This window comes from Tursiops truncatus, chromosome 20 (genome assembly GCF_011762595.2).
Source record: "Tursiops truncatus isolate mTurTru1 chromosome 20, mTurTru1.mat.Y, whole genome shotgun sequence".
Taxonomy (NCBI): domain Eukaryota; kingdom Metazoa; phylum Chordata; class Mammalia; order Artiodactyla; family Delphinidae; genus Tursiops; species Tursiops truncatus.
In genome coordinates this window covers 44,367,275-44,385,846 of record NC_047053.1, presented here as the reverse complement: position 1 = coordinate 44,385,846, position 18,572 = coordinate 44,367,275, and the positions used below count along the sequence as shown (strand labels likewise).

Genomic DNA, 18,572 nt, shown 5'->3' with positions numbered 1-18,572 from the left:
CCAGATTTAAATCTAAAATTCTCAGACTCCTCAGAGTTCTGCACTGGAACATGACAGTATGGGGAGAGCCAGCCCCAGCCCTAGCCTGGCCCCCTTTGCACCCAGGCTCTGACATGCACCCTAAGGAGCCTGACATGCTTGTGGACGCCCCCAGCCTGCATGGCCAAATGCCATCCCCCCACTCCCCAAAAACAACTCCCTTGGTGTGGGCCCTGGAATGTTCACATCCTTACCATGGTCCACCCTTGGGAGGATGAGCTGGGAAGGAGACTTGTGCAGGCCCTGGAAGGTGGGTTCTGATCTGATTGGATAGGGAATTCAGGTCTAGGAACCTAGAGTAAGGTATAGAAAAGTGGGGGTATAGGGTCCAGGCAGACAAATCCCCATGGCTTATAGGAAGCTTATGGGAAGACACATGGCTAAGAAGCACCAGAGCAGTGCCTTCCAAAACACAAGGTTGGGACAGGAGCCATTCTTGCCTCAAGGAAAGGGTGGCACTGGAAGTCTAGACTCACCAAGCATTAAACAGCCAAGCAGGTGAGTACAGGTGTTGGAAGTGAATTTTAAAAATGATTTTAAAAAAGCAAAAGAAAATCAAGAGACCCAGCAGCTTCAAGAAAAATGCAAATTCTAATGTGACTACTTAGAACCTGAGCAGTGAAAAGTCAAGACAGGAAGCAGGGTCAAGTCAGGAAGTCTTACTCTTTTTTTTTTTTTTTTTTTTTTTGGAAGTCTTACTATTGATACAAGGTCCCTTCCTGCACCACTTTCCAGGCTTTTCTTTGGTTCCTTTATGGCAGAAAGCAAACCCATCAGAACGTGTGGACCCTACAGAAGGAAAAGCATTTGGAAGCAGGTGGGCAAAGTGGGAAATGGGCAGGCAGAGGAGTAGCTGGTTTCTGGAAGTAAATCCAGATCCTGTTGAAAGAGTTTAGGTCGCCTTTACCTGTTGAGGGTATGGTGATGAGTTGACTGTATTTTGCATGGTCAGGCAATCTGTTTTTAGCTTCACACCTATACTCTTTCCCTTCTCCAGTGTTATTCTTGGTTAAGTTAAATTCAGCAGGCTCCCTTACATTCTTGGAGATAACTGGTGATATGGCCATGTTTTTTTCAAAGAAAGTATAATTGATGGGCAGAGAGCCGTTGAATGAGATGCAGCGTAGCATTACGTATCTGTCTGTTTTTGTTTGAACAACACTGATGTTCAGCACTGGTGCAGTCACTGGATCTAGAAAAATAAAGTGCATGTTAAACAGATAAGCAGATTGGGTTCACTCAGTCCACAAACATGGATGGGAGCCCTACTCTATTCCCAGCTGTTAACCCAAAGATGGATGACACCCCTCTTGAGAAGTCAAGTTGCTCACAAGGAGCTCCATCAGGAAGGATCAGTGGGTATGTGGTTAACCCCATGCCTTGTGGCATGAACCAGGTTCCGAGAAAGCCAGAGGGTGGAGGACGTCTCTGCTTTGAGGAATCAGAGCGCAAACTTGCCTTTCATCAGAATTCACAATTTGTTTGTGGCTGATAGTATAATTTTGTCAAAGATCCAGCTCCAAGTATGTAGTTGAGAGGTGCTTTTATTCCCAATCATTGTAAGATTGCAGTGGGTTTTTTTTAAATCAAAGAAATCTAAAAATAGCATCTTTTCTAACTGTATTGTCATTTATAGAATCCGGCTGTACAATTGTCTTTCACTTCCTCCCGAAAGAAGGAAGTAATCCTGATAAATAGAGTCAAGGGAAATTCTTGACCAGAAATGAGTGGGTCTGGTAAGCTCTGTAAGATCATACCCTATATAATAAATTATATAGCTGGATAGTGGGAGAATCCAGCTATACAATTTATTATATAATTCATTAATAAAACAGTATTATAGGGAAAGGAAAGATAATTGTTGAGTATCCATCATGTGTCGGGGTCACTACCCACATTATCTTGTTTCACTTCACAACAGTACTACAAGGTGGACAGCATCATGCCCATTGCACAGTTGAGCCAACTGTGATTCAGAGGCCACAGAGCTAGTAAATGGCAGAGCCAGGGCCAACTCCCAAGCATATGCGTTCGTTTTTAATAACACTGTGCCAATTTAACAATCTGGCGCAGAAACAATGAAATATGTTTCATTGTTTAAGTCAAATCAAAGAAAATAATTTAGAGTCTTGTTGCTCCATCCCTCCCCTGAGCAGGAATCCCTGTGGCAGCATCCTTGACAGAATGGCACCCAGTGACGGTGGCCTCAAAGAGCAACTTTGTTTGGGAATAGCATCAATAGGATGTTTTTCCTATGGAACTGAAATCTACCTCCTGTAATTTTCAGGAAGGAGGAATTGAAACATTCATGAAGAATCAGAGAGCATGGATTTCTCTCTGAGATAAGATGATTCAAACTAGAAGTACACTTCCCTGAGAGTTTGTAAAAGGACTGGTAAAGTGTATCACAGCATCACAGTGATCAAGGGAAGGGAGTGGTGACTCTTCAATAAATTAGTTATATGTTTTAAATTAAAGGAGTATTTTAATGGGACTTCCCTGGTGGCGCATTGGTTAAGAATCTGCCTGCCAATGCAGGGGACAAGGGTTCAAGCCCTGGTCCAGGAAGATCCCACATTACGTGGAGCAACTAAGCCCGTGCGCCACAACTACTGAGCCTGCGCTCTAGAGCCTGCAAGCCACAACTACTGAAGCCCGCACGCCACAATTACTGAAGCCTGTGCACTCTAGGGCCAGCGTGCTGCAACTACTGAAGCCCACATGCCTAGAGCCCGTGCTCTGCAACAAGAGAAGCCACAGCAATGAGAAGCCTGCACGCTGCAGCAAAGGCCCAGTGCAGCCGAAAATCAATCAATCAGTCAATCAATCAAGGGGTCCTTTAAGGCTCATTCAGTTGCCACCTTCCCCAGAAAACTTTTCCTTAGTCCTCCAGGCGGAACTTCTCCCTCTTCCTCTGCTTCCTGTAGCACTTGGTCCCATCCTCTTAATACTTTTCTACTTCTTATTACATGATCCACTTGGATGTCTCCTGGTCACCTCAAACATAACCTGTTTGAAACTGAACTCTAGTTAATCTGCTAGTTAGTGAGTCAATTGGTAGGTAGATAAACATATGTTAAAATCCTGTTCTTTTTTAAAATGTTTTTTATTCATTCAATCATTCATTTATTTTCATTGTGCTAAGAACAGTTAACATGAGATCTACCTTCTTAACAAATGTTTAAGTGCACGGTACAGCACTGTTAACTATAGTCACAGTGTTGTACAGCAGGATCTCTAGAACGTACTCGTCTTGCATAACCAAAACTTCATACCCATTGAACAACAACTTCCATTTTTGCCCATCTCAGTAAATGACACCACTCATCAGCTGATCACACTTGACATCTGGAAGTCATTCTTGATTCCTTCCTCACCTATACTACCTGTGATTCCAAATCTAATCAATCAGCAAGTCCTGTTGTTTCTTTCTCCAAAATATATTTTGAATCCATCCACTTCTCTCCATCTCCATCATTGTTTGTCTCCTGGATGACGGCAGAAGCCTCCCAACCGATCCCCAACCTCTACCCTTGCCCTGCCCCGCCCAGGATGAATTAACATTGAAGGTGATAAATTGGGCCTGATAAATAGGCCTGACTTGGCTCCCCCTCCCTTTCCAGTCTCACCTGGGGTCACACTCCCCTCATCAGACCTCCAGCCATACCAGTGTCCTATTAGGTCCTTCCCAACAGCCAAGTTCTTTCTTAAGTTGGAGCCACCGGCACAGCTTATTGTCCCTTGACTAGAGCCTTTTTTCCCTGTCTCTTCACATAGCTAACCCCTTCTCATCCTTCAGGGCTCTTCTTAAATGCCATCCCTATAGAAAGGCCTTCCCTAACTACCCTATCTAAGGAGGTCACTCCCCCATCCCCGACCTTTCTCCATCACCGTGCCAGTTTCTTTTTCTTTATAACAATCCACACAGTTTGTGATTATGAATTTATTTGGGTACTTGGGTTTTATGCTTCCCCAAATAGACTGTAAGCTCCACCAAGGCAGGAACTAATATATATCCAGGGCTCGGCACATCGGGGATATCATTAAATATTTGATGAGTGAATCAGTGATTCATGAATTCGTGTTCACGGCTCACATCCCTTACTGGGTTGGGGATAAGATCATGGCCTAGGCATCATCGAAACCCTGGCAGCATCCAACACAATTACTTGCATGGGGTCGGCATTCAGTAGGTATTTATTAATCTGACGTAAATGAAGATGATGCAGGTTTTTATAATCTATTTAAAAAGTTCTACAGGATGGTATAATTACTGTAACGCATTGCAAGAAACTTGTGCATTTGCTCTGAAGGCAGGATGTGGGAAGATTGTATACATATCTGTGGGATGGAAGCTCAGGAAATGAAGACTTGGGGCTTTTTAAATCAATTGATTTAAGGCTTCAGCCTTGCACATGAAGCTAGTGGTACACAGGTTCCCTGATGCCTATTCTGTTGCTCTTTCTGCAAAACCAGGCTGCCCAGTCCAGCAGGAGTCTGACCACCAGAGAATATTATCAGCCAGGGTACTGCCCTCACATCAGCCACTACATCCCAGACCATGTTTGCATGGTCTTCTTCTTTTTACATTTCATTTACAATTATGGCTTCCATTGAGTTTGTGTTCAAATTTGTCCTAAGATGGTTGGCTCTAATCCAGAGCCCACGGTATCCCTTCAAGTCTTACGCAGAAATTTGCATCTGTCACATGTCTCAGGGAAAGTATCCACTGCTATCATTAGATTGTTAAAATGGTTATAACCTAAAAAGCTGAGCACCGTTGATCTAGAGCAGAGGCGTCCAGCGGAACTTCCTGTGGTGATGGAAATGTTCTGTGTCTGTGTTGTCCAATACAGCAGCCACCCCACCTCTGTGGCTCTTGAGCACTTGAAATGTGACTAATGAGACTGAGGAAATGAATTTTTTAATTTCAAGTAATTTGAATTAACTTGAATTTAAACAAATAAAACATGTGGCTAGTGGCTACCATACTGGAGAGCACAGACCCAGAGAATCACTCAAAGATTCAATCAGTAAGTCAGGGCTCCTCTGTTTGGAAGACTCCAGGTACATATATTACCTGGAAACACTCTCTCCTTCTCCCAGGAGTCCACTATCAAGGTCACCTTCATGGATGAGGCCATTAATGCTAGGTTGTGAAAGGCTTGGGGTGGGAAGTTGGGAGTTCCCTGGTGGCCTAGTGGTTGGGATCCCGGGCTGTCACTGCCGTGGCCCAGGTTCAGTCCCTGGTCGGGGAACTGAGATCCTGCAGTATTGCGTGTCGTGGCCAAAAGAATGTAGTTGGGCAGGAAGAGTGCAGGCTGATGGCCATTGCAAAGGGAAGAAGGTGGGAAAAGCCTGGGACGCTGGAGACCCTTGCCACAGGGTCCAACGTTGATTCTAAGACTTCTTATTTGAATCTTAAAAGAAAAAGTCTTTTTTTACCTACACAATGAGAATCCTAGAGTAAAGCATCTAGAAAAGATCTCAACTTTTCAAATTGTTGATGTAAGACTTTTTGCCTTGGGCCATCAGCATATTATTATCTGAAACAGCCAAAAGTATTTGGAGAGAAAGTGAAATGGAATTATTAAGAAAAAAGATCTCAGTGACATACTTGCCAGGCTCTTGAGGGAGTGTTAACAAGCAGAACAGAGAGCCCATCCTAGAACAGGAAAGAATCCCTCCAAATCACAGGGCCGCCGAGTAACAAGCACTCTACTTACCGACAAATGTGAAGTTGAACTCACGACTGTATTTTGAACAGTCAGAAACTTGGGCTTTGCATTTGTAGGGGCCCAAGTCACGGGCTTCTGAGATTGTTAGGTTAAAAGTCATGGATCCATTCTGGGTGCTCAGGCATTTCTCACCCCGAAACAAGAAATAGGTGATCCGCAGTGATTTGTTCTGGTTGAAACAAGATAGAGATACATTCTGACCCCTCATGACTGCATCCGTTTGTGAGTTCAAATTTGGAGAAAGGAATTCTGGAAAGCAAAATAATGCAAGAGAAAGTCCTTGTTACCATCCATCAGTAATAACTCAGTGGTTGTCTACCCACATTTCGTGGGTCAAGGTGGTGGAGACCCTGTGTTCCTGGTGAACTTCCCAAAGGTAGGGGACATTTCTTCCCTGCACAGCCAGGCTGTACAGTGTGTGAGGAAACCTCAGTGCCTACAGAGGCCTCTCCCAGTGAGAGATGGGTAGCCTTACCAAGCTGTTTTGTGCTGGTTAGGAACTGACTGGTCACCAGTACCAGACAAGGCCACTCTGTGACCATATTAGAGCAAGACAAAGACAAGATGACTCCATAATCATGTCTGAACACAGATGAAGACGCGAACATGGTCCAAAACACAAAAATGGCCAAAATGATTGACTGCTGCTTCTTTATCAGTCAGAGCTTTTGCCTTGCACTGCTCTTATCTTTTAGATAAGAATTATTAAGATTCCCAACCATATCATTATTTCCACTTCCTAAAAGAATCCAATTCAGAGTAAAGCCTGCTGCCTTGAATCTTCCTCCAAGTTACCTAATGCAAATCTTACTGTAAGATGCCCTCTTGCTTACTCCATGGTATGCATTGTCTCTTAAAACTCAACTTGGTTCAACTACACATGTGTCCCTGGTGATCTTTGGCTGGAGGACGTTAATAGTTTGTACCTCTAAAAGATAAGGACTCTGGTAAAAATAACAATACCATTATCACACCTAAAAATTAACAATATTTTTAAAATATCATCAGATATCTAGTTAGTGTTCTAATTCCCCCAATTGTCTGATTTTTCTTTTAGAATCCATAATGGTCTATTGTAGTTAGTTGCTATGTTTCTTATGACTTTCTTCATCTGTAGACCTTTCTGTCTCTTTTCTTTCCCCCTGCACTTTGTTTTTGTTTTTTTTAAATAAATTTATTTATTTTATTTTTGGCTGCATTGGGTCTTTGTTGCTGCGTGCGGGCTTTCTCTAGTTGCCGCGAGCAGGGCTACTCTTCGTTGTGGTACACGGGCTTCTCATTGTGGTGGCTTCTCGTTGTGGAGCATGGGCTCTAGGCACACGGGCTTTAGTAGTTGTGCGTGGGCTCAGTAGTGGCTTGCGGGCTCTAGAGCACAGGCTCAGTAGTTGTGGTGCACGGGCCTAGCTGCTCCGTGGCATGTGGGATCTTCCCGGACCAGGGCTCGAACCCGTGTCCCCTGCATTGGCAGGCAGATTCTTAACCACTGCACCACCAGGGAAGCCCTTTATTTGTTGAAGATAGCAAGTTGTTTGCTCTGAAGTGTTTTCCATGGTCTGGATTTCATTAATTACATCCCCATGCTGTCCTTTCCATATTCTTCTGTCTCCTGTCAGAGGCTTGATGAAATTCAGATTAGCTTTTATTTAGCAAGAATGCAGCATAGGGGGTAGGGTGTACTTCTATTAGGAGACACAGAATGTCTGGCTATCTTTTTGTTAGCAGACTTTGATGATAATTACCCAGAAAGCATTATTTCATTAGAGGTTGCAAAATGGTGATATACCAATTCTATTTTTCCTTCTTCATTTGTCATCCGTAATTATCTGAAGAGAAACACCCTTGTCAACTCTTTGGTTACACTGAGGTACAGTTTGCATAGCAAAGGGAGGATAGGGGACCCTGGTGGTCCAGTGGTTAAGACTCTGTGCTTCCAATGCAGGGGGTGCAGGTTCAATCCCTGGTCAGGGAACTAAGATCCCACATCCCGCGGCCAAAAAGAAGAAAAAAGAAAAGGGAGGATAAATACTTGGTTCTCTTCTGTTACTGGCCAATTTTGAAAATAATGAGTTGGTTTCCTAGCATCTTGTAACAGTGAGATATTTCCCTTTATTGTTATTATTTTTTGTTTAAGAATCATTATGAACTCATAGATTTAAATGTATTTGATGTGTCTCAACCCACAACCCATTACGATTATTTTATTCTTATTGTCTCTTTTTTTTTTTTGGCTATAGGGAGCATCTGCAAACTGCCTTCTGCCTTCACAGCTGTGAACTGCTCCATGCCTCATTGTACCAATTTCTCAGCCCTGAGAATAGGTCAGTTTTGTTAAGCAGCTGTGTCTCATTTTAGGAGGCGGTGTTGGGGGTGGGGTCCCGCCAAAGTGAGGCCTTTGTAAGGGCAAAGCCATCAGCGTTTAATGGGGGGTACTTCTGTAGAAACAAAGGAAAAGCCAACTGTACAGCCTGGTCTGAGTCCAGAGGGTGGTCAGCTGGGGGGAATTCCAGGAGGGTGGTCTCCGTGCCTCCCTGTATGGGGGAGGGGCAAGGGCAGGTGGTGGCAGTTCTGCTGCTTTTCCTGGACTGCAGTTGGAATGTGGCCGTGGTGTTGGGTGAACTCTGAGCAGCCCCCACCCCGGCATTACCGAGGTTGTCCACATGTAATCTGTGTGATTTCTCTTAAGTTTATACTAAGTTGTCAAGCTTCAGCTTGTAGGGAAGTTTTCATTTTTACGTGATTACAAGTCAGAAGGGTAGGAGAGAAATTGGAAATGTTAACTGCTGACAACGAGACGTGGCCGTTCGACACCCCACAGGGTGTGCTGTACTTTTACTGAAGCAGAGCTCTCTCCCTACAATCACCCCCATTTTTTTTTTTGTTTGTTTTTTTTTGCCGTACGTGGGCCTCTTACTGTTGTGGCCTCTCCCGTTGCGGAGCACAGGCTCCAGACTCGCAGGCTCAGCGGCCATGGCTCACGGGCCCAGTCGCTCCGTGGCATGTGGGATCTTCCCGGACCGGGGCACAAACCCGTGTCCCCTGCATCGGCAGGCGGACTCTCAACCACTGCGCCACCAGGGAAGCCCCCCACCCCCATTCTTAATAGAGATAATTGAAGATTAATTAGTTTGCAAAATCAGTCTGGTCTCATTAAACTTGGCCTGATTATTGATATCAGTGCAGCAAGAGTAGATTGAACATGTAGGTCTTTTAAGTCTGCTTTGCTGGAACTTTTATAAGGAATTCCAGATTAGACTTTTAATAGCCTCTTGAGGCTAAGAAGCCAAGTCAGCAACTTGTCACAAGACTGTACCTTCAGTACCCATGAATTTGGGTGAATTCCTCTCTTCTCGATGTCCCCAAGACATCCTGAGACCCCTGGACCTGCTAAGAAGTGACCTTTACTCACTTGTGAGTAAAAAAAAAAAAAAAAAAAAGAGGAATATAGGGAAATGTTTTTTATATCACCTGCTTGGTCTTCCAAGTAAGACACACAAAATAGCCATAAAGAAAAGACTGAGAAAAAATAACAATCCTAAAACTTTAAACTCCTCTGTGGCAAAATTAAGAGGTGTAAAAGGCTAGAAGAAAATACTTAAAACATAAACGAAAGCATAGTATTCTTTTTATATACATAAACCAACAGCAAATTAATAAGAAAAAGATAATCAAATAAATGGGCAAATAATCTGAATATGTAATTCCCAAAAGAAGAAATAGTGCTGGGGCTGAGGGCTGGCTTGGGTGGAAGAGCGGTTTAGACCCCTCAAAAATGCCAAAACCTCCCTCCTCTTTGATCTGGACAATTAATATTTTCTCAGCCTTATGTAAGCTCAGCTTCAAGATGAGACCTTGCCTCTCTTTCTAACCAGATAGCCATCCCTAAATGTCCTTTATGTGGGTGTACTAGAGCTTTCACAGTCAACAGACATGAAAAAGAAGCTCAACTTTATGAGTGATGAGGCAACCACGAATTAAAACAACATGGAGGGCTTCCCTGGTAGCGCAGTGGTTAAGAATCTGACTGCCAGTGCAAAGGACACGGGTTCGAGCCCTGGCCCAGGAATATCCCACATGCTGTGGAGCAACTAAGCCCGTGCACCACAACTACTGAGCCTGCGCTCTAGAGCCTGCAAGCCGCAACTACTGAGCCCATGTGCCACAACTACTGAAGCCCACACCCCTAGAGCCCGTGCTCCACAAGAGAAACCATGACAATGAGAAGCCCACACACCTCAAGGAAGAGTAGGCCCCGCTCACCGCAACTAGAGAAAGCTCGCGCACAGCAACGAAGACCCAACACAGCCAAAAATAAATTAATTAATTTTTAAAAAAACAACATGGAGATATTATTTTGTACTCGTCAGAGTGACACATTAAAAAACTGACTGTATCCACTGTTTGAGAGGGTGGGAAACTCACACTTACCCATGTGCGTGGTCAGTGTTGGTGACCATGCACCAGTTCAGCGTGTGGGGAGGGCAACTGAGCAGTATCTGTAACAATTCAAATGGACATGCCCTTGGACCCAGCCATTTCACTTCTAGGATTTTATCCTACATGAGCTCTCACACACTCATGTGTCCACAAAGCATGCTGTGTACAGTGATGTTTACTGCAGTATTGCTTCTATTACAAAGAAAAAAAATGGAACAACCAGTAAGGGGGTGATGGTTCAATGAATTAGGCCGTGGGACTTCCCTGATGGCGCAGTGGCTAAGACTCCGCACTCCCAGGGCAGGGCGTCTGGGTTCGATCCCTGCTCAGGGAACTAGAATCACATGCATGCCGCAACTAACAGTTCGCGTGCCACAACTGAGGAGCCTGCAAGCTGCAAGTAAGACCTGGCACAACCTAATTAATTAATTACTTTAAAAGATATTAAAAATTATTTTTAAAAAATGAATTATGGCTGAGTCCTATTATGAATTGCCATGCAGCTGTTGAAAAGAAAGGAACTAAATCTAAATGTTCCTCTTAGAAAGATGTCTGGGATATATTGTTAATTTTAAAAAGGACAGGTTACAGAAGAGTTTGTTTACTATGATATTGAAACAAAAAGGACTGTTAATAGTGGTTGCTTCTGGAATTGGAGAGGGGAGAGGGATTGAGAGGATATAACAGAACTTTCACATTTTATAGTGTAGTAACAACAACGACCTGAGCTAGCATTTGTTGATGGTTCCTCATACACTCGGCTCTGTGCTGAGGCACATGGCGTGTCTCAGTCCCCACAACAACCCTCCCAGGGAAGTACTTTTATTTTCCCCACTTCACAGAGGATAGAAATTAAGCTTTAAGTGGTTTCCTCGTGCGCGCGGGCTGCCAGCTGGAAAACGGTAGAACCAGGGTTAGGACCACAACAGCCTAGCTCTATGGTGATAAACTGCCTCCCAGGATATATTTTTAGTGTTGCTTGACTTATTTTACAACAATTATGTGTTGATTTTTCTAATTAAAAAACAACAACAGAGAAAGAAGGAACCATTACCTTGTAAAAAAAATATCTCAATATTTTGTCTCTGAGTCTCGGGAAAGATTCTCCAACTCCCTTGCTAAAATCACTTCATTTTAAACAGTAGGTCATAGAAACGATTCTCCCTTTGGTTGTTCATCAGAAAGCACCGAAAAACCTGTTCATGAACGCGCATGATTTAAAGCTGACAGTCTCACCATTTCCGTGAAAACAGCTTTAGTACAAGAGAGAAATAAATGAACTTACCATTTGTTTTTCTCATTCTTTCACAATCCAGTGCAGCCTTCTGAACTGAAAGAGAGAAAAGCAACATGAGAAAACTCTTTTTCCACATGTTGTTTTGGTTTGGAGATTCAAGCTTCAAAATGGTAAGTGAGCCTTATTCTTGACAGCAGGAAAAATGCCCCCAAAGAACAGTCTGTTCAAATGGCCCACACGTTCTCCTAAATGAAATCGGGGAGGAGGGCAAAGGAGGCTTGGTGGGCTCCGGGGTTGGTGAGTCACATAGAGAACTTCCTCTTTTTTTTTTGGTACGCGAGCCTCTCACTGCTGTGGCCTCCCCCGTTGCGGAGCACAGGCTCCGGACGCGCAGGCTCAGTGGCCATGGCTCACGGGCCCAGCCGCTCCGCGGCATGTGGGATCTTCCCGGACCGGGGCACGAACCCGCGTCCCCTGCATCAGCAGGGGGACTCTCAACCACTGCGCCACCAGGGAAGCCCAAGAACTTCCTCCTTTTTGACCAAGTTAAAGAAATGGGAGTTGCATGGACAAGCCTGACATAAGATGACTGGTTGATGTGACCCTGTGCTCCTCTGTGAGCTCTTGTAGGCAGAGACAGATGTGACAGGTTGCCTCTAATTCAGGCTGGCAGGGAAGCTGGACAGTGGGAAAAAGAAAAAGTATTGTCTTTATGCAAACCCACCCAATCGTCTCTTTCTAGATATGGCCTGTGTCCAAAGGAATTTAGTGGAAGTTTGGTTTAGTCTTGGGAAGCAATACTGACTGTGTAGAGAGACACAGGGAAACATGGCAGCACAAATGGCTGATTGTGTTAAATGCTGGCTTCTAGGCCCCACTCCAGGCTTACTGGGGATGAAACCTGGGACTCTGAATTTTCACAAGGGCCCAAGCGGTCTCAGAGTCTCTAAATTACAACCCTGAAGTAACTAGTGATTCACTTCTCTGCAGTCCAGAATTCTCCTGACTCTGCGAAGTGGATGCAGAAGTGGTTGCATGTTTTTGCTGTCGCCAGCCTGAAGTGGGGAGTGGGAAGGGGTGAGGGGTTCCCGAGTGGTGGTAGCTGTGATCAGGCTGGGCCACTTGGGTTACTGGTTCTTTTCTTTTTTTTTAATTATTATTTTTAAATTTTTTGACCTCTCTGCACGGCTTGTGGGATCTTTGTTCCCCTGACCAGGGATTGAACCCGGCCCTCCGCAGTGAAAGTGAGGAGTCCTAACCACTAGACCACCAGGGAATCCCGGGTTACTGGTTCTTGTTGCCACTGAGGGTTGGCCCTGTAGGTCTGCTGCATTCCTGTGGACAGGTGCCCTCTCTGTGGGGGACACAGAGGTGCAGGTTCTTTCAGATCATCCAACCTCCAGTATTAACTCACTCCCCGTGCTCCTTTCTCGGGCTCCCCAGGTCCAGCTCGTGGTGGTCAGTCATTCCCAACCTCACACCTGGCCACTACTGGGGGTCTGAGCAGAGCCAGGACCTGCTGCCGTCACCCCCACTTCCTCCCTGTCTGGCTGCCACTGTCTGGAAGCAAATCATCTTATTTAGCCTTCAGTTCATAAAAGGCCTTTATTTCCTTCTGACAGTAAAAGTTACTTCTCAGGCACCCACTCTTCTAACAAAGATGGCACTCAGTGCTTGACGGTGACTTCATACGGTGATATTGGTGGCAATTTCTTTCACTAAAGAACCCCACAACTTTAATCTCTGGTGGGATGACCCTTAACGCCAGAATTTCTGCTAAAGGGAATCAGAGGTTTCGTTTTTGACATTTCCCAGGAGTATCTCATCCATCCTGGCCTGAGCAGAGGGTGGAGCTGGGTTCCCGAGAACTGTCATGCCCAGAAGATGGGGGGTCTTTAGAAAAGCTGACGTGTCTGGGGCATTTCTGTGTGTGGAACTTTCAGCTGGGGCAGGAAGCCTGCAGACCACAGCTTGGATACAAAGACAGCAAAGGAAACCAGAAGAAGTGCTACTTAGAGCTGTTAGTAAACGTTGCTAGGAGTACCTTAGCAAGGCCCCGGAAAAGGATCATAGTCTGTCAAAGATTACACAACAAATCAGCTATGAAGTCTCAAGTGGAAAAAGAAAAAGTTCGTCCATGGACCTGGCACATTCCTTAGGGCCCAAATCATGGCAAATCCACATTGTTATGGTCCACAATAATTCACCATATCGATAAGCTTGATAACAAGAAATATAGTCAAACAAACGGTAAGGTTATGCTTTCTGTTGTCTAAGAGCTTTACACTGATAATTTCATTTAATCCTTATGAAACCTCTATGAAGTGTGCAGAGATATTATTAAATATGTCACAACCAGTAGAGTAATATATATGTCAATGCATGGATCAGATATTTAAAAATATATTCCACCACCCCTAGTTTATCTCTAAATAAACTAAGTTATGTTATAAAACTACTCAACAAGTGATATAAATTTTTGAGCAAATCTTTAATAAATTATTCTCATAATTTCCAAAATTTTGTTGATTTTTAGAAATAGTTGGTATGGTGTTTTGAAACAGGGCTCACGTTCCAGGATGATTGGACATGGGGAACTGCCTTGAATTTTTCCAGTGAATTCCTTGAAACTGGTGGCCATTGGATAATGTGTAATCTCGATAAATTGAGAATTTCTCTTCACACCAGTTGTTCCTGGTGTTAAATCCTCAACTCCTGATGAACAAAAACAATGATAAAATTTTTAAATATTCCAACCCTTATAATGTTGTTTGAAATTTTTCTATATCCAAAATTTCTGTTATCTTATATTTCTAAATCACAAAAAATCATTTAATCCATTGGTTTAATTTCACTTATCCTTCCACAGAACTTTACAAATACCATTTAGTAGTGTCAGGATTCTATAAATTTAAATGACTTTAGAATTCATTTATTTTCACTTTTGCCCTCAAATAACAAATGTATTTTTATATAATAATTTATTTTAAAGTATTATATTTTCTCTTGGAATTGATACTTTGTTTTGTTACAAGAAGTCATGCCATATTTCTTCATTGTTATAGCATCTTCCACTTCTCTTTCACTTACCAAACTAACCTTGTAAATCTGAAAGTATTAAAATCTCCACATGATAATAAAACTATAGATTTATAATTTTAAAAATTCCACATGAAAAGATGTTCAACGTCACTAATCATCAGGGAAATGAAAATCAAAACCACAATAAGATATCTCCTCACACCTGTCAGAATGGCCATCATCAAAAGGACAACAAATAACAAGTGTTGGCAAGGATGTGGAGAAAAGGGAACCCTCATGTGCTGTTGGTGAGAATGTAAACTGCTGCAGCCACTATGGGAAACAGTATGGAGGGTCCTCAAAAAACTAAAAATAGAACTGTCATACAATTCAGCAATTCCACTTCTGGGTATTTTTCTGAAGAAAACAAAACAATAATTCAAAAAGATATAGGCACCCTTATATTCATTGCAGCATTATTACAACAACCAAGCTACAGAAACAACCTAACCCATCCATAGACAGTTGAATGGGTAAAGAAGATGTGATGTATATACACAATGGAATATTACTTGGCCATAAAAAAGAATGAAATCCTGCTGTTTGCGACAAACTGGATGGACATAGAGGGTATTATGCTAAGTGAAATAAGTCAGACAGAGAAAGACAAATACCGTATGATCTCACTTATAGAATATAATATTACAAGCCAATTGTACTTTAATTTAAAAATATAAATAAATAAAAGTATTAAATTTTCTGTTAGAATATCCCTAATTAAGCATAAAACTCCCTAAAATGTTTCCTTTTCCAAAGATTTTACCATTTCCGTTAAAATGAACAGGCTTCATAGTTTCCAGACTGTGCGGCTGTAGCACCGCAAGTTCTCCATAAGGTCCAATGGCCTTCCAGTTTTCATTGTCTCAGTTCCCAAGTCTTGAGATATATTACCTAATTCTCTCTGATGTTTATTTGATGAAAGAAGGTAAATTAAAAGTTTGTCAGGCTTCTTCCTCTTCCAGGGATGGTATCTAGAGGCATTCAGGATGATCCAGCATTTGACATGCCGTCATAGGCTGTTCCATGATACAGCCTCTAACAAAACCAGGCTGTCCCGAACCCCTGGTAACAGAATTGTTTACCTTTATACCAAGAAGGTTGAGAAAGCACCAAAATTCGCATGTGGTGTGCCCAGACTGACTTCGAGGAGTTCGTGCCATGAGACCTAGAGTTCTTATGAGGTTGTCTAAAACAAAACAACATGTCAGCCGGGCCTGTGGTGGTTCCATGTGTGCTAAATGTGTCCGTGACAGGATCAAGCGCGCTTTCCTCATTGAGGAGCGGAAAATCGTTGTGAAAGTGTTGAAAGCACAAGCATGGAGTCAGAAAGCTAAATTTAAAAAATGAAGCTTTGGGACTTCCCTGGTGGCTCAGTGATTAAGAATCCACCTGCCAATGCAGGGGACACGGGTTCGATCCCTGGTCCGGAAGATCCCAGATGCCGCGGAGCAACTAAGCCCGTGCGCCACAACTACTGAGCCCACGTGCCTACAGCTTCATGCTCCACAACAAGAGAAGCCACCGCAATGAGAAGCCTGCGCACCGCAACGAAGAGTAGTCCCCTCTGGCCGCAACTAGAGAAAGCCTGTGTGCAGCAACGAAGACCCAAAGCAGCCAAAAATAAATTAAAATTACAAAAAAAGAAGCTTTTTGAGTATTAAAAAAATTTTTTAAGTTTGTCAGGAAAATACTTTAAGATTGACATGATTCACATCTTTAATTACATCACTCAGAGGTGACTATAGAGGGTTCGACACCACCTGTCTGAGGACGGGTTCCTGAGCAACAGAGCCTGAGATGGAATTCTTGAGCATGTGATTTACCAAGGGAGTGATTGAAGGAGAAGGGAAGGGCACTGTCATGTAGAACAGGACACGGGAAGCAACTAAGCAAAGATGAGGGTTCAGCTGAACTTGACGCACTGTCTGCTCCCATGGGGTGATGTGGGGTGTGAGTTGTGCCATGGGGTTTGGTCCATCTTGTGGCCAGGGAGCTGGGTTTTTACACCTCCCCTCCGTTGTTCAGTCATTATCACGGGCCTGGGCGGGGGATGTGCCTAGGACCACTCAGGCATCTCTGGACAAGCTGTCCTCCAGGGAGGATGAGCCACTCCACCCAGTCAGGAGGAGGGGAGTGGGACCTGCCCGACAGCATTTGTCTAGAAACAGCTTCTAAAATCTTGGCTGAAACTCCAAATTTCCCAGACTTCCTCTCTACCCTGCTCTAGTATTCCTACTCTGTACAAAACCCGGTAAGATTCTCATGAAACATCATGGAAACCATGTTTCTCAAGCACGGACAGTAACATTTGGATATAGTATTTCACATGTTCCTTCCCCTTTAAGAGATAAACAAAAACAAGTGACTATTTTTGAAGACTTGAATTTTACATTTTAATTTAAAAATATATGTTAGGGAAATAGTTTCAAAATTTTTTTCTTATTTCAATAGTTACATTTTACACCAAGTAGGACCATTAATTTAGGTCACAGTGATACACCCATGCTTTTTTATTCTTTTTTGAAATTCATTAACTTCATGTCTAAAAATACTTAACTGTTTAAAACTATACACTAGATTGTGTTAAAAATTCTGATAACAGTTTCTGAATATTCTCACTTGCTTTATAGATATAATTTTGATGTTTACATTTCCAGAATTTTTATTATTTCAAAAACCTACATGAAACAGATTTAAGGTATTCTTTTCATTATTTTGCTCACTGGGTTTGTAGAATTTATCAGAGCAATGAGCTTTGCCAGAACAAGATTACCATCCTGATGAAATATATTTAGTATTTTCAGTTTTTTACATCATAACATCTGAGCCCCATTTGTTCACAGCACAACTTTAAAAAAAAAATTATTTTATTTATTTATTTTTGGTTGCATTGGGTCTTCGTTGCTGCACGCGGGCTTTCTCCAGTTGCGGCGAGCGGGGGCTACTCTTCGTTGCAGTGCGCGGGCTTCTCACTGTGGTGGCTTCTCTTGCTGCGGAGCATGGGCTCTAGGCGCGCCGGCTTCAGTAGCTGTGGCACGCAGGCTCAGTAGCTGTGGCACATGGGTTTAGTTGCTCTGCAGCATGTGGGATCTTCCCGGACCAGGGCTCGAACCCGTGTCCCCTGCATTCGCAGGCGCATTCTTAACCACTGCGCCACCAGGGAAGCCCCCACAGCACAACTTCTGAGTCCTGTTCATATTTTTTGTTAGAATAATTAAATTGGTTTTCATTCCAGAAATAGAAATCATTTGCTTTATTTTGTACTGCTTCTTGTACAGTGTAAAAAGACATTCTGGGCTGTTCTGATTTGAGCAGAAGATGTTCTGGGCTGCAGTTCACTATTCATTTCACTTCTGATTTGTTCCCGCAGATTCTGTACTTGGTTGAAGAGTGACCCCTAGACTTCATACCCACCCAGAACCTTAGAATGTGAGCTTATTTGAAAATGAGGTCTTTGCAGACGTAATTAGTTAAGTTGAAGTCATTCTGGTATCCTTATAAGAAGGCAGCTTTGTGATTCATCGTAGGGGTTAGGGCTGGCAGAGACTCCACTTGTTCTCCAGTTCTCCTGCATCAAGATGGCTGGGCTGCTGCTGAGGAGGGGTCTCCATCCCTAGGCTCTGGAGTGATGTCAACTGACCCCCTACCCCCTCTCAGGGAAAGGGGGTGCTGAGGATTCTAGGAAGATCCAGTCAGTTCACAGGCCAGTTGCCAGCCTCACCCTCCTTGTCCTGATTCTTCTTGGGACTTGCTCTACCTGCCCACAGCTGTGAATAGTGAGTTTTGGTGCCCAATTGTGGGGGTCACCACTCAGGAACAACACCATATGCATGGATTCACCAGGGCCTTTTCTACCTCTTGGAGCTTGCTGTGCTCTCATCTAGAGTGTTTCAAGGACCAACGGGAAGGATCTAGGACTTGCTGAACATCTCCTGGCCAGGGGTCAGCCCATCAGATGGGCCAACTCACTCCATCTTCATAATAACCCTATGGGTTGTTCTGTTTCACAGATGGAAAAGCCGTTCAGGAACAGAGCTAGGTCT

At 43.4% G+C, this 18,572-nt stretch overlaps 2 protein-coding genes and 1 pseudogene across 4 annotated transcripts in view; 2 read left to right on the top strand and 1 right to left on the bottom strand.

Moving 5' to 3' along the window:
* Positions 1-8,026, top strand: part of POLG2 (DNA polymerase gamma 2, accessory subunit) — a 42,254-nt gene extending 34,228 nt beyond the window's left edge. The window contains exon 10 of the mRNA XM_073797442.1: positions 8,012-8,026. The gene's annotated coding sequence lies outside the window, so the exon portion shown is untranslated. The remainder of the gene's footprint in view (positions 1-8,011) is intronic.
* Positions 1-11,741, bottom strand: part of MILR1 (mast cell immunoglobulin like receptor 1) — a 28,359-nt gene extending 16,618 nt beyond the window's left edge. Inside the window, exons 1-3 of one of the 3 annotated variants that reach the window (XM_073797445.1) lie at positions 11,497-11,741; positions 5,766-6,026; positions 947-1,231 (exon numbers count right to left, since the gene is read on the bottom strand). In XM_073797445.1, coding sequence (XP_073653546.1) covers positions 947-1,231; positions 5,766-6,026; positions 11,497-11,584 — 634 coding nt within the window. In that variant the 5' untranslated portion in view covers positions 11,585-11,741. The remainder of the gene's footprint in view (positions 1-946; positions 1,232-5,765; positions 6,027-11,496) is intronic. The other 2 variants (XM_019944407.3, XM_019944406.3) reach the window with 2 other exon arrangements.
* A 2,731-nt stretch (positions 11,742-14,472) lies between these two features.
* Positions 14,473-17,889, top strand: LOC141277336 (large ribosomal subunit protein eL34-like; annotated as a pseudogene).
* The last annotated feature ends 683 nt before the right edge of the window (positions 17,890-18,572 follow it).